The 26,764-nt window shown below is 35.8% G+C and overlaps 1 protein-coding gene across 3 annotated transcripts in view; it reads right to left on the bottom strand.

Annotated features, from left to right (window-relative positions):
- Positions 1 to 1,524: 1,524 nt before the first annotated feature.
- LOC144447949 (liprin-beta-1-like) overlaps positions 1,525 to 26,764 on the bottom strand; it is a 68,256-nt gene continuing 43,016 nt past the window's right edge. The window contains exons 7-22 of one of the 3 annotated variants that reach the window (XM_078138069.1): positions 25,257 to 25,318; positions 24,504 to 24,588; positions 19,427 to 19,539; positions 18,301 to 18,678; positions 17,459 to 17,750; positions 15,534 to 15,699; positions 15,092 to 15,235; positions 13,947 to 14,097; positions 13,408 to 13,608; positions 12,851 to 12,973; positions 11,093 to 11,137; positions 8,894 to 9,019; positions 8,176 to 8,364; positions 7,076 to 7,354; positions 6,379 to 6,438; positions 1,525 to 5,599 (exon numbers count right to left, since the gene is read on the bottom strand). In XM_078138069.1, coding sequence (XP_077994195.1) covers positions 5,549 to 5,599; positions 6,379 to 6,438; positions 7,076 to 7,354; positions 8,176 to 8,364; positions 8,894 to 9,019; positions 11,093 to 11,137; positions 12,851 to 12,973; positions 13,408 to 13,608; positions 13,947 to 14,097; positions 15,092 to 15,235; positions 15,534 to 15,699; positions 17,459 to 17,750; positions 18,301 to 18,678; positions 19,427 to 19,539; positions 24,504 to 24,588; positions 25,257 to 25,318 — 2,465 coding nt within the window. In that variant the 3' untranslated portion in view covers positions 1,525 to 5,548. The remainder of the gene's footprint in view (positions 5,600 to 6,378; positions 6,439 to 7,075; positions 7,355 to 8,175; positions 8,365 to 8,893; positions 9,020 to 11,092; positions 11,138 to 12,850; positions 12,974 to 13,407; positions 13,609 to 13,946; positions 14,098 to 15,091; positions 15,236 to 15,533; positions 15,700 to 17,458; positions 17,751 to 18,300; positions 18,679 to 19,426; positions 19,540 to 24,503; positions 24,589 to 25,256; positions 25,319 to 26,764) is intronic. The other 2 variants (XM_078138071.1, XM_078138070.1) reach the window with 2 other exon arrangements.

The raw sequence follows: 26,764 nt of genomic DNA, 5'->3' as shown, positions 1-26,764 counted from the left end.
ATAGGGCAACATAGCACGTCGATGCATTTGTTGTGTGGTACAATATATGGAAACTATTTCCAGTGTTACCACGTTTCCAAATCATTTTTTTACCTGGGTTCTCAAACCTTAACAAAAACGTTGACCTGTTTTATTAATCATGTTTTATAGAACCTGATATCAAAAAAGTGTTTTGTATAATCAAGTACGTGGTTATTTAATACTGTTACCACGAATCACAGAATACAGCTTAGTTTGTACACATTACCATTGCCATATAGTGTTAATACATTCTTACTTTGACCTTATAAAAAAAAATGTAGATACTTTTAATTTGAGTCGTCTCGAATGGCATGTCAAAAAGTTGCATTACGTATGTTTCAAGAAAATTTTCATTAAAAGAAACATTTTTCACGAATACCCCATTATTTGACCATTTGATATTATTTTTGAGGTGCACGGACTTTACATATTCTTTGTATACTTCTCGTTGTGATTATATTGTTATGCACTTTGGTAGACTGTAACTTACGTCGTGTCGCTGCGCCCTCAACGGTCTCCTCTCAGGCACTTCTCTTGCGCCCTTTTCATGAGAGGGATTGGTCAATGTGTGAGGGCGCCCCCTCACGGCGTACCTTATTTACAGACTAGCACTTTGGAAACATGTTTTTTGTTTGAAATAAAACTATTCTTATATGAAACTAAATGTCGTTGATGATGTTTGACTGGGTAATATTGTTAAAGACAGCTGTGTGACTGTAGATGTGCGTTATTCCATCTAAATGCATGAATGAAAACAGGGATTTCTGATTAACATTTTTCCTGCCCAAGTGCCACGAGAAACAATACAAGTTTATGTAAACAAAAACGCCATAAATTACCTTATCCTCGTTCTGACAGTTTTATGGGTGAGAGAAATTGACATTTTTTTTTTATTAATGAAACAACATTGTCATTCTAAAAATATTTGAAATAACAGCCAAATTCGGTGTCGATATCTCAACAGATTGATAAAAAAAAAAAAAAACTTTATACGTAAAAAGAATGTTACTATTATATTCACTAAGTGGTTTGTATATAAAAAGTTATCATTTTATCAAAAGTAATCACAAGTAATCAAACTGTTTGGGTATGGTGATGTTTATATATATATATGGGAACAATAGATTCATACACAGATACTATGTGACATGTAGTGTACTTGTGTTTATCTATTTTACAGACACACACACACACATACATACATACATACATACATACATACATACATACATACATACATACATACATACAAACATACATACACACACACATACATATATACACACATACATACATACATACATACATACAGACAGACATACATACATACATACATACATACAAACATACATACATACACACATACATACATCCGCATCCATCCATAGACCCTCCACCCAGTGGAGTGGAGGGTCTATGATCCATCCATCCATCCATCCATGTATACATACATTGATGACTAGAAATGGTACATATATTAATTATAATATAAACTTACTCCTTTATTAATTACATATCATAACACAACAAAACAATACTACAAATATAAAATACCAATACATAACAAGAAAAGCACAGAATTGAAATAATACCACCGAAAGAAGGATAAAATGTTCTCATAAAAGAACTTCTGTAAGTGAAGGAGTATCAGTGAAAAATTGTAAAATGTGTTAATTTCCTATTTACATAACCAGAGTTGTTATCTTGTTTATACAATAGTATCATAAAAATATTTAGATATTAAAATGCTCACCAATTATACAACTTTCACCAATATAATCATGTAATTTTACATTGCCCAATCACAGAAAGCTTGAGATGTATTTCGACCAATCACAAATCTGACTGCATTAGCCAATCAGCGATCTTCTTTTGGTAAAAATATGCAACATTTGACAATGTAACATAAAACATGTAAAATAATTTTAAACCAATCACGGTTCTGGTTGTACTTATCAATCACCGATTACATTTCATAACCTGTACAATCATTTCAACCAATCAGAGATTATGTTGCAATAACCAATCAATTACCTTTCATAATTTGTATAATCATTTAAACCAATCAAAGATCAAGTTGCAACAACCAATCACCTATTACCTTTCATAATCTGTGAAACCATTTCACCCAATCAGAGATCAGTTTAGAACAACCAATCACTTTTCATTAAATTCTATATCATTTCCACTTTTCACACAGGCAGATCAGTTGATTGGTTAGTATTTGACTATTAGTATTTCGTGGCCAACTCTTTGCATTGATTGGTCCACAGGAACACTGCACCTGGTTACAAGGCAGTGTAGGTAAATGATATTGGAAGATCGCAGGCTGAGAATATTTCAGAAATCTTCATGGTGATTTGGGGTGAATTTCCCATTTTTTCAGTTAAATATGCTGGACAATCCTTTCATGTATACTAGTTTCACGGATAGTAACTAAATGCATAATTGTTTTTACTAGCCAATCAGTATACTGTCTTGAAAAACTAATATGCTAATGCCAACCAGTAACCTTTTGAACACTTTATGAGCCAACCAGCCAAACGACCTCCTTGAACTGAAAATACTACTTTTGAATCATCACCAGGTCAATCAGAACTGCCATTTTGAAATTCACATCAGCCAATCAGAAACTGCCTTCGAGTCATGAATACTGATTATCCTGTCATAAACTGCATGATCCTGTGAATAATATCTATCAGCCAATCAGAAACTGCCTCCTGGTTTTGAATACTAATTAGCCAGTCATAAACTGCATGATCCTGTGAATAATATCTATCAAATGCTAATAAGTGCCTGCCTACTTGAATCTAACATTGTTCAACCAATCAGAAATCATTCTGGAAAATTAATATTGAAATCAGTAACTGTTCCTTGAATATATTTACATGTTAATCAGTCTTTATTTATTAGAAGCTACCATTTACCAGCCACCTGGCAACCAACATTTATTAACCAATCAGTATCTGTCTCCTGGAAACCAACATTTACAAAGTCAATCAATCAATCAATCAATCAATCAATCAATCAATCAATCAATCAATCAATCAATCAATGCCTCCTGGAAACATTTACCAGCCAATCAGTACCTGCCGCCTTCAAACTAACATTTATCAACCCATCAATAACTGCCTTCCAGGAACCAATAACTATCAGCCTATCAGTGACTACTTCCAAGAAACTGATAGCTACTAGCCAATCAGCAAGTACCCCTTAAAAACTACTATTTGTATTTTAAATGACAGCCTCCTGAAAACTTATATTTATCAGCGAATCAATAACTGCCTTCTAAAAAACTACCATCTACCACCAATCAGTGACTGCCTATCATATCTCACCTGCTGTTAGTATGGCGTAATAGTGAACCATGTAAATGTAGTGAAATCCCAGATAAATTGTGTGTATGACAAAATGTACAATGACAATGAGTAGAGTTGTTAGCATGGTTGTAAAATTTCAGTTAATCTTTCTCACTATATTTCAAAAGAAAAAGGAAATCAACATACAGGAAGTTCATGTGTACTCCGTCTGAATTGTTTAGTGAGGGCGCCCTCTAGTAATGGTTATATCTTACACATAGAAACAAAAGTTGTACTCTCTCTAGATTGTTGGTTGAGGGCGCCCTCTAGCAGTGTTTATACCTTACACATCAAAACAGAAGTTGTGGTCTCTCTGCGTTGTCGGATGAGGGCGCCCTCTGTAGTGGTTATACCTTACAACAGTGATAGTTTATATCTATTTTAGTAAATTGAAGGTTCAACTACCGGAGGAATATAACTCAACACTGTTTTGCTATGCGTAAGTTTTTCTGTGCATACATTACAAGTTTTCCTTAAGAATTGTATATACTATAGTATGGACAATACAATTTCATGCATGTCCACAGACATAGAAAATTCAGGTAACAGGTCTGTATGAATGTTTCATAAAAATGGAAATAATAAAAGTTATACATGTTCATCCCACCCCCTTTTTAGAATGGAATATACCAAATCACCATCGACAAATATTGGCACATACCATATACATATAAATTTGGGGTACATGTTTGTATGAAATGAACAAAGTGGCCATGATATAGTAGTACTTGTTATTCCCCCTTTGTGAGATTGGAATATACCAAATTCCCCCATCTAATAGGCTTGGTACATACCATATATAAATAGAAAATGGGGGTACATGTCTGAATGGCCTTGAAAGAGTTTGACAATGGAAGCACAGAAAATGACCTTTTTTTGAATAAGGCACTTGGAAGCTATAAACAACATGTTCAAATGGTTTGTTTCGTATCTATGACTGTTAACATTATTACAGAATACACTCACCTATCAGTGACATACATAACCCAAAAATTACAAAATACATAACTGGAAATAACCATGCAAAGTCATACAAAAAAATAATACAAAACATGTTATTATAAAAATACTGACCAACCAACAAGCCTTGTAATAATTATGCAAATTAAAAATATGCAAATAATGGCATATGTAAATTATAGCATATGCAAATTATCACTTAGATGGTGGATGGGGCAGAGTTCAGTTCCTTTCCATCTGCAAGCTGTTCTTTAAACTTGTTATGCATTCTCACATCCCCATTATTAATATGGAATATGCCAATTCACCATCTTAAAGTATGGGCACATACCACATAAACACAAATGTGGGTACACTACTCATCAACTTTTTGGTGGAGGAATACACAAAACTTGGGCTCTGCATACAATGATACATTACTTCTGTAAATATTTCCTGAGAGGATTCCTTTCCTCCCTATTTTCATGTAAAATGTAAAAGGTTTATAGTTTTAAAACAATAAGAATGTTCCATGAAAGAGGGTGGTAGGGGTGAGAAGGCTCACCCTGAGATGGACTGTATTTCAAAATACTTCAGCCTGGTGTGCTAATGTGTTTGTAAAGCATGTAATGTTAATGTACGATGGAACAAACTTCCGCAAAAAGAGCTAAGTAGACAATAATTATTTCTGTTCATAGTAGGAAAGTGTGAATGGCTTGTTACTTTGAGTACAAATTCAGTGGTAAGGACACTTTCAGGAGTAACTTAAGGACTGAGGAGCTTTATGAGTAACTTGAGGGGCATTAACATTTTGAGTACAAGTTCAGTAATTGCGACACTTTTATGAGTAGCTTGTGGGGCTTCATCAAATTTTACTTCATGTTTTCAAACAAATGGCTCTTTGGCTTGCAAGGTTGATACATTTTGGACAAAAAATGTTAAGAAATTTAACTTTGTGTAACAAATATTGTTTGTTTAGTAATCAAAATAGTACCTAATATTGAAATCAGGTATTCATCCACAAAGCATGGTTTTCATTGGTTGATTTCTATTATGTGATCTATAAGGTCAAGGGTCAAAGCCACATTGGTTTCCATGGTAATACAAAACTTTCCCTACATATACAAATTGACTGTTATGAAATCTATACTATCGTTTTGAATAGTTTATGACTGTGAAGGCAGTGGGTGAGTTGAAGTCTCTCTGTTAATACTGGATTGTAATATCTACTACACGTTTGATGTGATGCCATCATCAAACTCTTCCTCGGCAAGCATGTTCTGCAGAAGTAAATACAAAAAATGTATCAAACACTGCCTTTTTGGAAAATCGAGAAAAAATAATGGCGATTTGGAACATTTTGACTCATATTTGGAACACCACAGAACCAGTGATGTAGGCATTGGTTGTTATGACAGAACCAGGGTATAAAATCCATATTTTCTGTTTAAAGACAATAACTTGGTTTGTGCATGGTATAAGTCTGTTTGTTCTTTAGAGTAATTTAATACATTATCTTTTTTTTATAAATACTTCTAGATGAACCACACAATAGTGTAAAGCTGAATACAAATACTGCCATTTTTGACAAAGTCTCAAGTATCTCAAGTCTAGAGGCTATCCATTGGTTTGAATCTGAAGATCTCACCACTCACGTCTAGTGAAATGGATGTATGTAGAACAACGTTCCTTGCTAAATTTTAAATTATCACCAACAGCTGTACTTAATCCAATTAGAGCCCGATGACATCACATGACTTACATTCAAACTTGAAAGTCATTAAGATGTAAACATAATTTGCATATCAGAATCATGTCTTTATTGAATGAATTACCCAATATTACAAGAACATATCAATGTGTGATGGATTACTACCGACAATTCCTGTTCACACTTTTGTCAGCATGTGGCCAAACTAGATTTTGACTTGATTAAATTTTCATTTGACTAGACATGAGTGGCAAGATCTTCAGATTCAAAATAAACAGATAGCATCTAGAGTACATTTATCTCCCACTGTACCAGTATATAAATGACCACACTTTATAACAGACTTACTGTTAGTTTGTTTATATCTTCAGAGAAAGCACCAATTTGTCTGACTGCACCTTCATCCATCTGAATGTCAAACAAAAGAAAATATTATTTCTATGTGGAAAGAAATCTTATAACTTACTCACATTCTTTCTGATTGTACACCACACCTTCCAAGAACTGACAGGTCATTAGGTTTCAACGTACAATTCTCGGTACCTACCTAGTACCTGCAATAGCTTTTTACCTATATTAATGCATGTGAAGCGCATAGAGCTGCAGTTATGGTGTCGAGTCATCGACCAAGAAATTAATTAATAATTTTTACGATGTGCCTAGGCAGTAATATTCTATTTCACGTACCAAGAATGGATAAATTGATATCCCTACAGACTTGGGGTGGGCTGAAGGCATGGGGGTGGGGGGGGGGGGGGGGGGGGGGTGGGGGGGGGGGGCAACGACAGAGGGGAGGAGTATGTTGCTGGTGTAATTTTATAACTACCACTGGTGACAGGCAAGCATATAACAACAATTTCAGTTGCAGCTAGTTCAGCTTTGAACATCTACTTCAATGACACTGACACCAACTTCTGCAAACTTTCATATTTTTAACAAAGAGGATATCAGTAATTTGTTCAAAACATGTCTGTTTCTCAAACAAAAGTAAAAGAAGAGAACTTGTGTATGAAAGAGGATAACATCTAATGGTATCAATTATTACCTCATTAACAGGTTCTTGAGGTGGTGGTTGTGGTGGGGGTGCATCGCCATTATCTTCACCACCACCACCCTCCTCCTCATCATCCTGCTTATGCACCATATCAGCACTACGAACCTCAGTCCTGTAGTTGTTTGCTATACTACCGTTAGTGTGAGGGTTACGAGGTCCTCGTTGTGACTTTGGCACAGTTGGCATTTCTATGTTCATGGGACATATATAATCTTCTGGTTCACACCCAGATTTCTTTTTACGCATCATACTGGAGCTCTTCTTTTTAGCCTGTGAATGTAAAATAAACAAAATGTATTTATTAGTTATTAGCAATAATAATAAATATTAATTATAAACTTTATTGTAACCTTATCTATAATTCCAGATATCAGTACAATACAATAAAGTAAAAAGAAAATGCTTGTATTGACCATACACAACAAAAGGAAGTAATTTCACAATGTGAAAATCAACACAGCATATTGATTATACAGATGGTAATGTAAATGTAATTTTCGAATTTATATCACGAGGCAGCTGTAATGGTTAGAATATATTGTGGTTACTGAGGTTCTGGCCATTTCATGTGCAAGGACTGCAAGAATGCATGCGAGTGTCCCAGATTTAACATAGTGAGGGATAAAATTTTGTTATGGCTGTTGATTGTATAGTAATACACAAAGCTGTGAACAAAATGTGTGCAAAGGAACACCATGTGTCTACAGTAGTTGTTAGGCATGTTTTGAAAATGGGTAGTCGAAAATAAAACATCACAGTGAGAACATGGAAATGACTGGTAACTTTGCGTCTGCTGTCTTTATGCTATAATATTCCAGCCCTTACTTCTAGCCCTAAAATGGATTGTAAACACCACTATAGTTATGACAAGAATGGGTTTTGTGTGAAAACAGAGGGCATACTTTCCTAGAAAGGTCTGCTATCCAAGCTTACCTACACTTTGCAAGTAGAATAGGTCTGATATGAAAATAGAGGGCTCCCTTGCCTAGAAAGGTCTATTACCCAGATTACCTTCATGTTGGCAAGTAGAAATAGGTTTTGTGTGAAAACAGAGGGGTCACTTCCCTAGAAAGGTCTATTTTCTAGCTTACCTTCATTTTGGCAAGTTGTGACAATGGAATGATATTAGGATTCTGTTCTGCTTCTCTCTTCTTAGCTTGACAATCAGCACCAACTAAGGCAACAAAGTGTGTTGCCAAGTGTCTCCTCAGTAAAGTTTTATTTGGTGGAATTAGTAACAATGACGCTAACGTCTCAGCTGTAAAATGAGGATCTAGCACCTGTAATATGTAAAAGATTACATTGTCATTTTATGTATCAGTTTTACATTCATGTGTGTGTGTGTGTGTGTGTGTGTGTGTGTGTATGTATGTATGTATGTATGTATGTATGTATGTATGTATGTATGTATGTATGTATGTATGTATGTGAGTGTGTGTGTGTGTGTGTATGTATGTATGTATGTATGTATGTATGTATGTATGTATGTATGTATGTATGTATGTATGTATGTATGTATGTATGTATGTATGTATGTATGTATGTATGTATGTATGTATGTGTATGTAGGTAGGTAGGTAGGTACGTATGTAGGTAGGGAGGGTGAAGGAGGGAGGGAGGGAGGGAGGAAGAGAGGGGATGGATGGATGGATGGATGGATGTATATATGTATGTATGTATGGAGGGATGGAGAAAGGATAGGGGAGGGAGGGGTGGGAGGGAGGTAAGGTAGGTATAGGTAGTTAGGTAGGTAGGAAATCAATAGACAATGCTGCAACTAACTCACACTGTATGTACTTGTATACTTACCATAAGAGAGCCGTGTACACCACTACCTCTAAGATTAGGGGCATATTCTGATAAATCAACAGATCGTAACCATTCCATTACCCTATGATTTGTCCACAACATAACCTCAGCACCATTCTGCCATGACTACAATCAATGGAAAACAGTTTAGTTAAGTAACAGTCCTGTCCAGTGCAGACCCACTATGTGGTTCTGATATAGCAACAGCCAAGCTCAATGTACTCAAACTATAGATGTTGGAGAGTGAGGAAAAGGAATCTACGGCATTTTCTTTCAAGTGATCAGGTTGGAATACATTATTTCTTTTCAACGTTTATGCTCAAACACATTTACAAAACAGGTGTAAATTTGCAGACCCACTATGTGGACAAAACTTTGAGGCACCCATTACCCTTTATTAGACTAAAACGTCCTTAAAGTTACCTGTTCTGAATAAAGAGTCAATCTGTTGAAAAAATCTGAAAATTTCAAGGAATAATTTTCAAAGTTTGTGTTTGGAATAAAAGTTACCGTACATTATACAATGCACAGACAATACACACGGGCTTGGCAGACAACCTTGTTTGTATTCATATTTTGCTGATGGTGTCTTAAATGAAAACAATCCAATCTGAAGACAAAGTATTAATAACATTTCATTTATTAAAATATACCGCAGACATGCAATATGGTATACCATGCTTCAATAATAGTTATTAATTGCCATAACACTAGCAAAGTTTCACTCTCAAAAATCATTACCGATTCTCCATGCTTATCGCCACCGCACCCCTATACTTACAGCTAGTTGGAATAATCCTATTGTTTTTAATTAGTAGTCTTGACAGGTTATTTTACTAGCAAGGAGGGGGTGTTTATGAGGCAACATGATCATGTATCTCAACATTCAGCCTGGCACATGCTTTTGTATGGTTGATATCAATGAATATACCGTGTGATGTATAGTTGGGTAAGATATCGTATTTGCTACTGTATATGCTCTGACCCCGGCCCTGACTAACCCACTCTTGGTCTGTATCACTGTACAACATTTTACCCACAACTCTCTCTGATTTGTAGTGTTGGACATCATCTCCTTGAAGTCAGACAAATCTCACCAGTGTATAGGGTTTTGTAAAAACATTTTTTCCATTTGGCAAGCGTAGAATTGCCACTGATGAATTTCTGAATACCCATTTTCATCGGTTTTGGTATTAGTGATTTATTGTAGAAAGAGTAGCAATTTTAGGAATTTGTCAGCAGATTTTCTTGAAAGACATGAAGAATATTTGCGACGAAACTAAGGAAAATATATGCACCTGTTATGACTTTGCCAAAGATATAGATTTATTTGAATAGGTATGACAAAAGAAATTTACATACTAAAACTCATCATACACACTGACTACCCAAGTTATTGACACTTTGACAGTGAAAAGTGTTTTATTCACAGCACATGCTTAATTTAGTTGTTAGTTCATTTTTGTACAAAATTTAGAACTTTATTTTTGATTCCTAAGCGTACTTTTGCTACATATTAATTAAACTTAATTACTATGCTTAAAATGTTGAAAAGTATGGATTATTGAAAAAGTTATAAAATAAGGAACCTCCAAGCATACCAATCAGAGAGAGTTGTGGGTAAGATATTGTACAGTGTGTATCCCTCCTTCTCAATTCAAATATATTTGTCACTAAAATTGCTACAATTTGTAAATAAAATTGTAAAACTAGTCACTTTTGAAGTGTAACATTTATTGGTTGCAAATCCCCCATGCGACATAATTTTTTTCCTGAAAAGTTCGAAAACTGTTTTTCCTGAATAGCCAATACACTTGTGAGTCTGCTTTGATTACAGGACTTCCCTGGTTTGTAAAGTTTTTGGATAAGTTTTTATGGAATCAGGACAAATACAATAGCAATGATATTTTGAAACTATGGTATTGAAAATGTCCAACTCTCTCTCCCTACTTGTACTCTCCCCAACAGTCTGTAAGGTACGCTGTGACAGGGCGCCCTCACACTGCCATTTAGAAGAGCAGGTCGGTGAGGGCAGAGTGACCACACGTATATTACAGTCTAACTCCCCCACTACCACATTATCAAACAAATCACCCAAGAACACACAATGAAAGCAGTGATGCATTTGCAGTATCAAATTCTCCGGTGAATCTCATACTCTAAACATGCAACTACTTTCACTAAACTTGTGTCATTTACCCATTGTGAGTTCCAGAGGAAAGTCTCAGAACAGTCTAAAAATTGCTGCAGAAGAGAAAAGAAAGTACAAACAAACAAAATAGTGAAATGAAATGCAGAAGAGTAAAGAAAACAGGCAAAAGATTAAAAGTAGAAAATATTCATGAAAAAATTTGGTGTGAGAAAAAAAGCTGATGTGTTGCAGATCTGGATTAATGAGATGCGAAAAAAAGTGTAAGCATAAGAAAAGCTGTGATTGTTTTTAAATATCAAACATATAATATTTATTTTAGAAAGCGAAATTATAATCAATCAAATAATAAAATCAATATAACTTAGACAAAAAATTAAAAATGTAAAGCCACAAAAAATTCTACATTGTAATCATGAAAATATATTATATTATAGTATACTTAGAGGGCACATTTATTTTCCTCAATATTTGACTTCTATGACCTTTCTGTGACCCTGGACTAGTGTGTCAGGTGTCATTTTTGAATAAATTTACATGTAATTAATTGTAAGTATGCCATCCAACTGCTGTGCTCCTACTAGGGAACTTGCAAACCCGCCATATTGAATGTTGCATCATGGGAAATGTGATAATAAATACTAATCAATTAGCATTGTAAACAATAATGTTACATTGTTTGTAACCACAAATAATCAATTCATCGTCACCCTGACCATTGTGGGAGGTTTATTTTATCGGTAGCTCCAGATTGATATTACAATAACCACTGATAATCCCGTAGTCCTTTGCGTCTGAGCATGCTCAGTCTGGATTGCAAGTTCCCTACTGCCATAATACCTCTTCCAAAAACAAACAGATTTTAGTGGCCTCTAAAGTGAGCTAAGATATTGATAACTTTTAAAATCCTCATTCGGATTGAAGTGTCTTTGTGAGCCCCACAGAACATCCAAGTGTAGGTCACAGAGAGTTGAAGGTCATGAAAATGCCAATTATTATACGCAAAACATTATGACGGTACTGTTTGTATAGTTAGTATATCAATGTATTCAATTCCAGTTTTATTCTGTTTACAGTGTCTGGATGCTGAGCATGCCCAGATTCCCTGGCACAAACGCTGTAGGTTCGAAATCATTTCCATATGAAAAGATACCTTACTTGAGGTGTGAACTGACTGTCAATCGGTGATTGCTCTGACAAATATCACTGTTTGCCCAGGTTTTTGCCCTCTACCTAATCCCTTGTGATCTTTTGTTCCACTTGATCGGTAGTTTGTTTAGTCTCTGGGTGGTCATAAGCCATTAATTCGGTAACGCAGAAATTGTCCGCATTCAGGAGATTAGCCTAGATACATGGTTTGTGCCAGCCAATCCTGCCATGGATAAAATTTCACTTAAAGGCCCAAAATTTAATCCCAGATTCTCGAATTCATGCTATTTAGCAGAATGATAGAATCATTCTTTTCTTCAAGACCACATTTTTCTACAGGTATCATATGTCAGACGAATCTTTTTCTTTATACATGAATTTTAGTTCGAATCTGACATCGGCTTGAAATAAAGTAAATCAGTAAAGTTAAAAAAAGCTAAACCACATAGTTTGGAAACCTGTGTTCTAGCTTGATATATTTAAGCTAAGGCAAGACTTTAGTTCTTGCTATAGGATAGTATTGTTTTCAGTTCAGTTTTACAATTAGAATATGGCAATGATTCAGTTCACAAAGTGAGAGGGTGCAGTCCAAAATTTGGTCAAAAAACATCTTACTGAACTGTTGAATATTCATTGTAACTATGGTAATGACCTCTCACCTCATCAGTGGGCCTCCTTTTCAGACAATTTGGATGAAAGTTTTGTATTCGTAGACACTGTATTCCACGTTTGATGCTGACGTGATGAAATGAATTGGTGACTTTCAAATAAAACAGATCATCCTGAAAAATAACAAATGGAAAATAATTTAGTACGAGAAATTTTCATCACTGGGTATGTAATGTTGAACAGACCAAGAGCTGAAGTGATATGGTACATGCTTATACTGAATACTGCATCATCATGTGGCCCTATCGGTTTACGATGTGAGACTGCAAATAACTAGTTATCGCCATCTTGAACCCATCATACTGAGTTGCCATGGAAATGTATATAAATTCTGACAATTCTTTGCAGTATTTTTTAGTCAGGTGGTTGCTGCAGCCAATGAGAGAGTTAGATGCGATAACTGGTCACCTGTGTACATTATACAAATGCATGTATGCAGGAACCAGTGAAGGCACACTCTATGCCAAGACCGTCAAAAAATAATTTGCATATCAGTAATATTTTATGACCTATGCATTACACATCACAGATTGGTCACATGACTTACCACAGTCAAGTAATGTAACATTCTCCCATCAATCCTTGCTTCATTGAAGGAGTCCTTATACTGTGGTAAGCCAACATCATCAAGCCACCTAGCAACCCAATTATAGTCAAGTTCTCCCATCTTGTCTGGTTCTTCTGATGCTATAGCACGGAGAGCAAGTTGCAGTTTCTTTCTATGCAGAGGATGTTTAATACCAAGTTCCTAAAAATGAAATGGAAAGCAATTCTTAGTATATGCAATAGCATTTTACCTCACGCTAGAGTGTCAAAATAGAACAAGAAGGTTGACTTATTCTCACGCATGCCCATAGTAATGTATGTTTATGCACATGGGGCGGAAGTTATGGTGGTGACTAAGAAATCGAATGTTCCTTATTTTCATGATGCACCTAGGCAGTAATATTCTGTTTCAGGTACCAAGCATTCAGTCGTATGTTATCGAAAATATCAATTGACTTTAGTGCTATGTGACTTGAAGTCACTTTTCAAGTTTACAGAATATTGCCCGAGTGTCTAGCCACTAGATTATTTGCAAGTTACCTTTTCAAAGAAGTGAGGTGATGCCTTGATCAGAGTAGATCCGTTCTTGACATAGTTTCTACAACCACTGACATAGTTACCAAGTCCCATCTCATGCATCCATCCTGCTACTTTCTCTGAATCCCACTTGGCAAATGGAACATCTATGTAACTGTAACAAATCATAACAATGATAGATCAATGATACATTACAGCTGGTCAATGATCCAGGACAGTTGGTCCATGATATGAGACACTTTTGTCAAAGACACAGGACAGTTCGTCAGAGGTGTATGACCCCTGGTCAATGACTGGACAGGACAGTTGGTCAAAGATACAGGACAGTTTGTCCAAGATGTATGACTGTTGGTCAATGATAGGACAGGACAGTTGGTCAATGATGCATGGCATTGTCCAAAGATGCAGGACAGTTGGTCAAAGGTGCATGTCAGGTGGTCAAAGGTGCATGACAGGTGGTCCATGATACAGGACAGTTGGTCAATGATACAAGACAGTTGGTCAAAGATGCATGACAGTTGGTCAAAAATGCATTACAGTTGGTCAAAGGTTCATGACAGTTGTCAATGGTACATGGCAGTTGGTCAATGATATATGGCAGTTTGTCAAAGTTGCATGACAGTTGGTCAAAAATGCATTACAATTGGTCAAAGGTTCATGGCAGTTGGTCAATGAAACATGGCAGTTGGTCAATGATATATGGCAGTTTGTCAAAGTTGCATGACAGTTGGTCAAAAATGCATTACAATTGGTCAAAGGTTCATGGCAGTTGGTCAATGAAACATGGCAGTTGGTCAATGATATATGGCAGTTTGTCAAAGTTGCATGACAATTGGTTGACGAGGCTTCAGTATTCATTTGATAAGAAAGTATATGTAAGTGAGATCTAAAGGTAACTGAGACAGACATGTCATTTGGTCTAACAGCCACACAATAACTACCTACCAGTGTAAGTCCAGCCCACAAATACCAGTGTAATCGGTGTATTGTTTCATAACTTAGAAACTCAATCCAACTGGTGCTACCCAACTGAGATCCTCTCAGAACACAGTACATAATATTCAGACTTGAAACCTTCCCACAACACAGCATACAACTATTTAAAGGGTTAGAAAGCAATCCACTTCTGAACAAATAAAAGAACATACTCATTGGATTTGAAATCTTTAGACCAGCCTAGCCTTGCTCCAGCTGTGGCTCGAAGTCTTCCACCACGTTTAAATGCATCATAGTCGTCCTCATCATCAGGTTCAGAATCGGGATTCCAACTACCAGAACTACTCCTCCTTAACCTGTTATAGAGTATAAGAATCTTGTAAATGAGAATTCGTATTGATATTAACATGCAAACATAGTCGTATAAGTTTCAATAATAATATTTTCAAAGATTCACACATTTGGTAGGGAATTTGGTGAGGGTGGTAAGTATGTAAAATCTACCCTAGTTCATTTTATTTTGGGAGATACTATATCCATGACCTAAGGGTTGTCACTCTGAGTCTAGCGACTCAGAGTGACAAAGGCCCCTTAGGTCACTCGTAGTTTCCTTGGCTGAACAAAGAAAATAGTACCGTAAATTTTTTCACTCACTTGCCAAAAAACCTTTTGATTCCCTTCTTTTTCTTTTTCTGTTCTTTAGGAGATGTGGGATAATCATTGGCTCTGTCCAGAGTAGACAGACCACCATATCTCTGTAGACCAACTCCTCTGTTAGCTTGCTGCTGTTCCTCCTCCAGGCCAGCAACCTCAGTCTCAGCTATACATGTAAAAATTATATACAAAAATAATTTCTATTTCTCAAAAATTGATTTCATAACTGTTACAGTAATGAAAGTGTTGTTTTAAATGTATGGTTTATGAAAATGATTGATAAATGGAAGAGAATCTTATCAAATGGGAAATTAAGTTTTAAAACTGCACTAGCTGGAACTGGAATATTGTATTTGAAATTGAGGTGTTAGCAATAATGACTTAATTATAATATTTTACACACTGCACGGTACTGAATCACCTGTGGGTAAACATATTTGTGTAGTAGTACACATAATATGGTGTAATACATGTATATAAATCAAATTGATTTTTGGGTCCGTACCCGAAAAATTAGCACTCCTATGAACCCCAATTTCAACTTAATACTATACTATTTATAGCTAAAATAGACCTCTAATTAACTAGTATGTCTTATTTGTTATTTTGACAATTTTCAGCAAATATATTGTTGGTTGTCTGATTGGAAAAAAAATAATAATACTACAGTTACAGCTAGTGCAGGTTTAAGGAATTTAAAAAAATACCTCTGTATTGAAATTACTGATATACTTACTTACATGATGCAATGACTACCTTCAATGTTATATATACATGTACACAGTGATTACAATTTACCAATACTGATAATTATCACATGTAGGTAAGTATTCAAGGTAAGACATTGGATCTGACAGAGTCACAGAAATGGACATATTACTGTAAAACGTGTATCATCTTAATACATGGTGATTTGATTTGTGGGGTGGTGGGGGTGGGGGGTGGGGGTTGGGCATGAAGCCACAGAATCTACCACTGTAACATAAATTACCTTGTTAAAAGTTGTTATTTTCAGCAAAACGTATCACCATGGTTACAGATTTCTAGTTAATATTTGTAAACACAGGTTAAGCATTTTGGTTGATATTGGTAGTCATTGGTTAAACACTTCTGGTTAATAATACTTGTTATCACTGGTTACATATTTCTTGTGAGTATTTGTAATCACAGGTTACATACACAGGTTAGGTTAAACATGTTTGTTGACACAAGTTGTCATTGGTTACACATTTTCTAGTTATTGTTGCCACTGGTTACACATTTGCACATGTAGTCACTGATGGTTACTTGTTATACAAGATCTTAAAATGTAATGCATATTAAAAAGTTACACATTTGCTTAAAATCCAACGCATTGCGCCATAAATCATTCATCAACAAAGATAAATATTACAGGTAAATTTACAAAGAAAGACAAAACAGTTAAGATATGTTAGAGTAAGAAAAAACTACTTACTAGTTTGGATTAGTAAATGTTGGTTAATTCAATCACCCCCACTTTGTTGTCAGTTGAAATTATCAACAATTTCGAATTTTCACATTTTTGAACCAAGTGAAAATTTATGCACCTCGGGATGAATTCATAAATAATTATTCTTCACCAAATTTAAAATGATAAACCATATGAAATCTGATATAATCTGTAGAAAATTTTGCAAGATTTGGTGTGCAGTTATTTTTGTCAAGGAACAGAAATCTCTAAATACATTTTGATGCTATCACACATGATGTGTCGGCCATTTTGAATGAATTTGCATATTTATTTTCTACTTAAAATGACCAAAGATTTTTTCTCTATGGTTTGAAAGATATCGGTTTGAAATTTATTCATGCAAATTTTCAGACAACTTCAGGCTGTACTATTTGAAGCACACACCACTTGAAAGTGGGGGTGATCCTGAGTGAGATTTGTATCACACACTTACCAAGATTAGGGGCACTGGTAGATCGTTTTCCACCACCACTTTTAGTTTTGAGCAAACCCTTCCCACCAAATGTTACACCTGTTTTACCTCTGTAATTTAATTTGTTGTCTTCCGTTGAAGGTTGCTGTGGTTTCGGTTGATCTGGCATGCGTGGAAACATATCAAAACCATTCAGCTGTGATGTAGTTTGAGGCGTAGTTGGTGTTTCTTCTTTTACTTGCTCTGGTTCAGCTTCCTTCGGTTTTCTTGGTGAGTTTGGTAATGTGCTGTAGTCTGGATAAGGTTGTGGTTTCTGTAGGTGAAGATGTACGACAGGATAATACTTTGTGATGTTTTCAAACAATCTCAACTTACCATATGATCGATGTTGATCATTAATTATATTATATGTAGTCTTCTAGCAAACATTCGTTTTAGCTGTAAATGTATATGTTATATACAGTCTTCTGGTGAACACTCCGTTTTAGCTGTAAATATGTTATACAGTCTTCTGGTGAACACTCCCTGTTTTAGCTGTAAATATATTATACAGTCTTCTGGTGAACACTCCCTGTTTTAACTGTATATGTATATGTATATGTTATGTACCATCTTCTGGCAACATTTCTTGTTTTAGCTGTGTATGTATATGTTATGTACCTGGTGAACACTTCCTGTTTTAGCTGTAAATGTATATGTTATGTACCTGGTGAACACTTCCTGTTTTAGCTGTAAATGTATATGTTATGTATAGTCTTCTGGCAAACATTTCTTGTTTTAGCTGTAAATGTATATGTTATGTACTAACAGTCTTCTGGCAAACTGTACCTGTTTAAGCTGTAACATTGACACTGGACACTTACCGCTGTATCTTGTACTTGTATATCTCTCAATTCTTCCAGACTAGATGATTTAAGTGGCTGTGTAGGCGGTGCAGTCTGTGCTACTGGTGTTCTCTGTTCACCCAAAATTGTAATCACTGTTGTTGTTGTCGTTGTCGTAGCAGTAGTATTACTTGGAGTTCCTGGTTGTGTCGGTGTCGACGTCTTACCCTGGTAAACCACAGTATCGTCATTCACTATGGTACTCGGGGGACTGTTCACATCTTGAAATGTCGGTCTTTGCGGAGTAGGTGTGGCATGCACCATGGCACTGACTGGTATTGTGTGAACTGCGGCACCCACTGGTGTTGATGTTGCTGTAGGACTTGGCATTGATGTTTTTTGTGTAGTTTCAAGATCCTGTTAGGGGAATAAGAATATACATATTGACATTAATAACATTTTTTTTAGTTTTGCTCAAAATATTATAAAACTTATATGCCAAGATTGGTCACAATTTTTGCTAAATATAACAGAATAAGTAGGTCAAAATTACATTCAATTAAGTCTCAGTTACCCAGACTCTCACTCTCACTGCAGGGGGTTCTACTACGAGACCACCCAGATGAGTCTGGGGAACTGTAATCCACAGTTGCCCGCACCGGAAGACACACAGTACATTTCTTTCAAGTCTTGATAAATTGGCTTACGAGACCTGTTTGTTGTAATTAAGATGTATCAGTTGCTTGAAATATGATAACCTGTCGCAAAGGTACCTGGATTGTTCATCCTGCAATGTTGGACATGAAGTATACACCAGCATGCACTGCTCTTGGAAAGAGATCTGGTGTGGGCGTTTGTGATTACATTTCTCCAAACTCTCATCTGGGTGGTCTCGTAATGGCGCCCCCAGTGGTGAGAGTCTGGGTAAACATGACTACCAGCTTAGAGAATTGGATATCTGACTTGACATACTGGTTCAACAGTATAGTTCTAGCAACCGATACTTTTTAAACCAGATAGCCGAGACTCTGGGCTAGAATACATTAGATTAAAGATGATATAACTTTAACCACATAATCACACATTTCAATACACATGAATTTTCATTCATAGATACACAAGTTTTGTCGTGAACTATCCATGACCTTTGAACTTTGACATGTACCTCTTTTCCTTTCTGAGCATCTCTGTAAAACTCTTCTACATCAATATTTGAAGGTTGTGAACTGATGGTGGAGGCAGTATCACTCTGGTCACCATCGGCAACACCACTGTCACCTACAGGAACACCAACACACAGATATCAATCAGATTGAATATAGAATGTATAGATGGTGAGGTAAGCTTTCAAGCTGTGACCCCTATGATTGTGACTATTTTGGTATAACCCTATTGATTTGCATGGTGGATTAGTAAACTGTGGAACAAATAGGGGTGGTGAGGTTATATGTATTTTGGATGGATGTAAGTTACTTGTTAGGGGTATTCCATGATGTGTGCTCTGATTTCATACTGACAATGCCACGTAACAAACACACCTCAATCATCTGTATGCAAAAAGTTATACATTTGTTTGTATATTTAGTATCTGTCTATACAACAAAACTATGAGATATTTCAGAAATGGGCAGGTTATCGGGAACAGCGGACCTTGTAATGTTTTCATTTTTACTTTATCCCAGCCAAGTTTCATTTCAAATGGCATTTTAACTAACACATGTACTACTACTAACATCAAGCCGACCAAAAATGTACATCAGCTTGGTACATCAAATGATTTACATGTGTTATAATGCACAAGCAGCTCAAAGTACTTTAGCATTAGACTTCCAATGTGTCTGGGTCAAAAGATCAAGAAGGATATCAACATCAGACACTAAAATCCCAAGATCAACAGAGCTGGGGGTATTGAACTGCTCAACATAACATGTACAATTGGCTGATTATAGCACCACCTAGTGGTCAGCTTAAACTATGGAATTTGTAATTCTGATGAGGATCATCAACCAAGATACAGATCGAAAGCAGAAAGCTAAATTTTTTGAAATGCTTGACTGTGCTGTACAACCCATGCAAGTCACCACCAATGTGCTTAGTAGAATTAACAAATTTGTGTGAGAATACAATTTCAGACAATATCCTTTTTTTTAACATTTATATCGTTTTGTGTTCAAGAACATAGTTTCATGCTAATACTGGTCCAAGGGGTCCACGACTTGCCCAGATATGAAATACTACATGGTATATATTCCAATGTCATTTACTACTGGATTCCAATGATGTCTAACTGGTCTACCAACTGTTAGAGAAGTAAAAATTGTTATTAATATTAGACAGCACATGCATGACAAATCAACCTTGGAGTTTGTATACTGGGACATGTACCACGTATACATTGTGTAACTAGGGACTGTTTGGTATATGTTCTTGCACAACGCCCATGAATTTGATGAAAGTTTGAGGAACGTTTCACAGACATATACTACCAGCAGTGAGCCATGTTTATATATACAATATAGCTTGAAAACCTTCCTAACTCACATTTCTACTTCTAAATTAAATCTCGTCAAAGCTTATTCATCTTTGTGGGTGCTTAACCAACAAAACATACATCTATATTCTACTATCTATATCTGTAATAGTATGATACAAACAAGTTAGTTTGTTTGTTTTGATGGCCTCCTTGAATTGCTGTGGTGTCGGCAATTCTATGATGATATCGGGTAGTTCATCCCAGTGTCTTAATCTCCTTACAAAAAAACTGAATCTATGTAAGTCACTAGCTGCACTTAGTCTTGTGTAATGTTGACAATGTTGGTTTCTAGTTTTTCTTATTCCTGGTTGAATGTATGTATTATGGTAGTAGTGTGGCAATTTGGTGGTTGTATGATTATATACATGATTTACTCAGAGAGGTCCTATCTAAAGTAAGAGTCTGGGCAGATTGGGGTACATGTATATCCTGACTTGCAATTTGAAAATTAAGTCTACAATTATTAAATACATAGTTTAGTAACAAACTTGCTACTGTCTGAGTTAGCAGGCATTGAACATGTACAGCTATACTATGTTCATAACATTGCAAGGCAAATATTGTAACACAAACTACCGGTATGCATGTGTCATGATACATGCCATGGACAGCAAAACACTCAAGCCATACAGTTGATATATTTTCATTTGAATACAGGCATCTCTAAATTCTACAAGAAATATGCATTATTCAAGTTGTGAAGGATTTAGGTCTTAAATATTCAACACAGCTGAATTTTCATTTGAAAATATCAATTTTTGTCATGTTTCTGTACACTTACTACTAAACTAGATTATATAAACCAAAGAATAAACACCATCAATTATGGAAACAGTTTTTTTCTCATAAATCCAGGGTACAGTCAGGTGTCAATCGCTGCCCCGAGTAGCATGTACAGACACCCTGTGTATTCAGCATATGTTGCATTGCATGATGGGAAGGCACATGATGCATTGTGGAACTGGCAATGTGGAACTGGCAACAGGTCTATTTTCTGATAGTTGTGGAGGGGAGGGGGGGGGGGGTTCTACCACTGCTGTAAAGAAGCCTGGTGATTTCACAACAATGTAAGGACACTACTTTATAATATGCAAGATCTAATGCAATACTTGGAGATCACACCGTTTACAAATAAAAATCTTGTTAATGTAGTAGCCTTGACTAAGAATGTAATACACCCTTTTTCCTGTGAAATAGATTGTCGGAAAAAAAACCCTCAAAAGAATAAAAAAGTAAATACACATCTTGAATAATGCATATGGAAACAAAATCTATACGCAACCATGCCTGATTTATTATTAGGTGATGATGACAGGGAGTCACCATTACTATGCCTCCTCTTGCAGCGAACTTGGCCTCAGCAGAAAGGAAGAAAAAACAAAAAAATGACACACAAACACACAAAAAGAGAGAAAAAAAGAGAACGTAAAGACTTCTATGACAGCCTGCATAGCTGCATTTTGTTGACTTTTTATAAACTTATGGCAATGGGTGGATGGGTCAAAACTACAGGCAAAGTTAAAACACAACAATGGACACGATTGATAAATTGGAGTTAGTACACTCATGTTAGTACATTAGTTGTGGAAATGGGTTTACTATTTGTAAGTATTTTGAATTCTAAGAATCATGCCAATATTTAGTTGATTTCAATACAGTCTAAGACATGCATTCCTACTTTGGGCTTCCTTTCCTTTCTATTTTTCCCCTTTCTAACAATTTCTCTTTATGTTATCGATAACATTAAATTACATTTCCTAAGGAACATGCACTTTGCAGTGGCATTTTTGTACACATACTTCTAAAAAAAAAGACTTTCGCATTAAGTTCAGAAACAGAAACTTAAAATAATTATTAAACAAAGTTGTGTGTGTCACATGGTTTTTACTTGTCTATCAACAGAACAAAAGCCTATATCAATTTTCAATAATGAAATTTGAAACAAGAACTCAACATATTTTTGACAAAAACAACTATATGTACTCTAACAATATAATTATGGGTTTTCTAGCAAATTATAACAAAAAATGACCAACACAACAGTCTGACTAATTCTGACCATACTCATAGGATCAGCAAAATTGAGGTTTTAGAGATGTATCTATAACTCAGAGACGTTTCATGAAGAAACATTACATCACAATATTTCGTTTTTGTTATCTTTTTTATTCTTCCTTGGCCCGGGTTACAAAGAAACTTTATACGATTTCATGTAATGTACAAAATTTAGTATCAGCTATCCCTCACTTGCTGGCAACTAAAAAAAATACATTTTTTTCTTTTAATTTATAATTTTAACGCACACAAACCATTTGTCTTTTATTATAAGGTGATGGATATTTTAAGATAGCCGAGGATACACGACAAACAAAATACCACATCATTGGAAAAAAAATGACAAAATGACAAAAAGGGAAGGGAAGCCACAACACCATGCTGGTGAGGAAACAGTAATTGTAGACAAAAAAAAATACAAGAAATTCTAGAGTACAGTATGCCAAGTTAACGCTATCAAGTGAGGAGGAACAGTAATGTAAATCTTGTCAACTTATGACCAACCAATCAGTGTCAAGAATAGTCCAAATATGGATGCCACTGGGTAGAGAGACATAATCTGATTGGCTGGAAGATGAATCATATCTGCTTATAAGCCAATCGGCAACCTTGATGCATAATATGTCTGAGTTGTTCTGATTTGTACAATTCAGTACCAGATTTTATGTACAGAGAGGGTTTTAATAATATCAAGTTTACCAGATACTGAATGTGTGAACGGTTGTGTCTGTTGGCAAGGCCTCAGCATCATGTAAAACTCTGCCATTTAGATATATGAAATAAGACAAAATTCTGTCTTGTTCTGGAGGACTTCCATATTTGAAACTTGATTTTGGATCAAAAATTGATTGGTCCATCAGTTTACTCATAATGCATGTAGTGAACTTTAATGAGATGCAAGATGTGTGAGTGTATATATGTCAACAACAGGCATGTTACATGAAGTGTAAGGATGAGGTCATGACCTTTCACTGACTGGGGTCATAGGTCAAAATGTCAATAGTGTGGATTTGTGGTGGTGTAGCATACCCATACATACACATGTATCATGTATAACATTGCATTATAATCACTGTGAGGTAAACTGGGTCATTCCATTCAAAATAGTGGTGGAGGGTTGAGTGTGTTGGGGTGAAATGAACACATGTATACATTTATTCAACACAGATTTTCATGTCAAATTATTTGAACTTGAAAACACGTTCATTGCCAAGTTTCTTACCATCTAAAGTTCAATGTACACATACTAAATTCAAGTAAGTGACCTTTGACACACTGCATGAGGGTATGTTGCTTTTGAGATCAGTTTTTGTCTTACATCATCTTCATCACATTTGAAATAATATTTTTATCATTTAAACAATGGAAACACATAGTGACTTGCTTACCCTTTCATTTTAATATCAAATTGACAAATTTCAAAAGCAAAACAGTTTTATGGTACAGTCCGGGTAGAATTTTTAGTATCTGTTAAGTAGTGCATACAGTCTTCTATTCATACAAACATTATCATGTTGTCTGTGGACTTTATTACCGAATGGAACACCTTCTGACTTCTGAGTCAATCAAACTTTCACAAATTTGTAATCCCCCCCCCCCCCCCCCCCCCCCCACCAATCCCTAGGATAGATATCAGTTCTGGACTACAACTTACCTTTCTTGCCTTGTGCGTGAATGACCATTTCATGTACTTTCTTGTATCTGTTTAGTGACAGTCTCAGCTCTTCAATTCTTATATCCTGTTAACATATCAAGTAAATGACACTTAGGACTATGGTGCCAACAACACTACATGAACCATTTAGCGCCCTCAGTGGTACAATTTCAAGTTTCTTTTTTTTTAAGATGATGATGCTGCTGCTTATGATGATGATGATGATGATGATGGTGATGATGACAACGACCACGACGATGGGCAAATTCAGGATAACAGTGTTTTGCGATTCGTTAGCTAAAATGTCCATCTGGGTGCTCTGTAACTGTGCTAAGTCTTGTCTACTACGAGAGCTGGTACAGTATAGTGCCAGCAACGTGGACATTTTAGCTCATGGATGGCAAACCATTTTTATCCTGAACTCGCCCAATAGCTGCAATTGAGTACACAAACCATGTACTGCCCTCAGTGGTTGTGTTTCAAATTCCTTTGTTTTTAAAAGACAAACTTTTCATAAGTGATCTTGCTGCAGTCTATGGTTTGATCAGACAGTATACCAATTAATGTCATGTTAGCAAATACAATCAAGTTAATATACTTGTAGTCTTTTATTTCTATCAGGTCTCTACCTTCACATTTTTGTCATCCATTTATTAGTGAAACCACGCGTAAAATTACCTCCAATATTTGCCGTAAATGCCATCAAAAAGAGTCAATTACCATGGCAATGTTAAGTTGTATAATTTAACATACCTTTTCGTTATTGGCAATCATCAGTGACTCTACAGCCTCTTTCAGCTTGGAAGCCTCTGAATCTGTACAGTGATTAACAGAAGTAGAGTTATTGTTGTCACCTCTTCATCAACTTATAGACAAGAAATGTCATGTCAAATAGGGAAGAAGGAACATGGAAATGTCTGTACAGAGATTAACAGTAGCAGAGTTATTGTTCTCATCTCTTCAATAACAAATGTCATGTCACACAGGGAAGTAAATGTAAATATGTCTGGATGGTAGGGTCAAGACATATGCCATTATTGTAGGAAATATATTAGTGAGAAGGTTAAACATCTACTGGGTAATCTTCAGCAGGAACCACGCACAATGAATAGCCTTGGTGAAAAAGTGATTTCTGTATGTGTATATAAAAAAGAAGTTTTACACTGTGTACTGTAGTGTTTGCGTATAATGTATTAGTCTAGTCCAACAAGTTCAACAACTTAAAAATGTATTTCACAAACTTTACAAAGTTAAGGTTGTACAAGACAGACATGGTGACTATGTGTGGTGACTATATTTGTCAACTTTCCTAAATCATTCACTGAACTTCCACTGGCCCAATTCAAAATATTTCTATTCAATAACTACTAAACAGTCACTTCAGTAAATTGAGGCAAATATGCAAATCAGTTCATTGATATGCAAAAATATATTCACTTGTTTTACCTAAACCTTTTATGAATCTAGCTGTGTTTCCCCAAAGCCGATAAAGTGGCAGACGTGCAGTGAAGTGTGGTATTACAATACCAGGCAAGCTTTTTTTCTTTGAGCTTCATGTGTGTATAGCTGCTTTTGCAATAGGCTCATTCTTGAAGAAGTGGCTTATGCAAATCAAGTCATAAATATGCAAATTATGCAAAGTAGTCAAACTTGTTAGACTAGCTCATCATTTGACATGGCAGTGGATGAAAACAGCTACGAAAAAATGCTCAAGCACAAACTAATCATGGTCATATTCTATTCACATCTACTATGTGTAGTGACTAGTGTCTAAAGAGGAGAAATGTTCTTATCAAACATAAACTCTCTCACTAGCTTTGCTAAATTGTCTGTTAATATTATCACATTGACCATTTGCCATATACTTAGAAGCCCCTTGTAAGGTGACCCCTTATTGGTTACTTTAAACTAACCACTCAAAGCTGAACCAGTAGCACTGACAGCTGGTTTTAGCATTGCGTGGTTAGTCTGAAGTAACCAATAAGAGCTCACCTTACAAGGGGGCTGGGCCTCAGTACATACATTATAGCAATGGTCAAAGTGACATATTAGCAGACAATATAACAAAGCCAGCATGAATGTGAGAGAATCTATTGCCAACATGAATCAAAGTGTATATGGGTGGAATAGGGGCACACATGGTCATATCTATCTTCCTATATGATGGACATGTTGGGTGGGGGACCTACAAGACACTGTACAACTATCCAGTGGTCCAACTACATGCTTTGTGTGCAAACACTACATGCTGTATAGCTTAC

This window comes from Glandiceps talaboti, chromosome 17 (assembly GCF_964340395.1).
Source record: "Glandiceps talaboti chromosome 17, keGlaTala1.1, whole genome shotgun sequence".
In the NCBI taxonomy this organism is placed as follows: Eukaryota; Metazoa; Hemichordata; class Enteropneusta; family Spengelidae; genus Glandiceps; species Glandiceps talaboti.
Note: the sequence above shows the minus strand (reverse complement) of the source record. Positions and strands in the feature narration are given on the sequence as shown.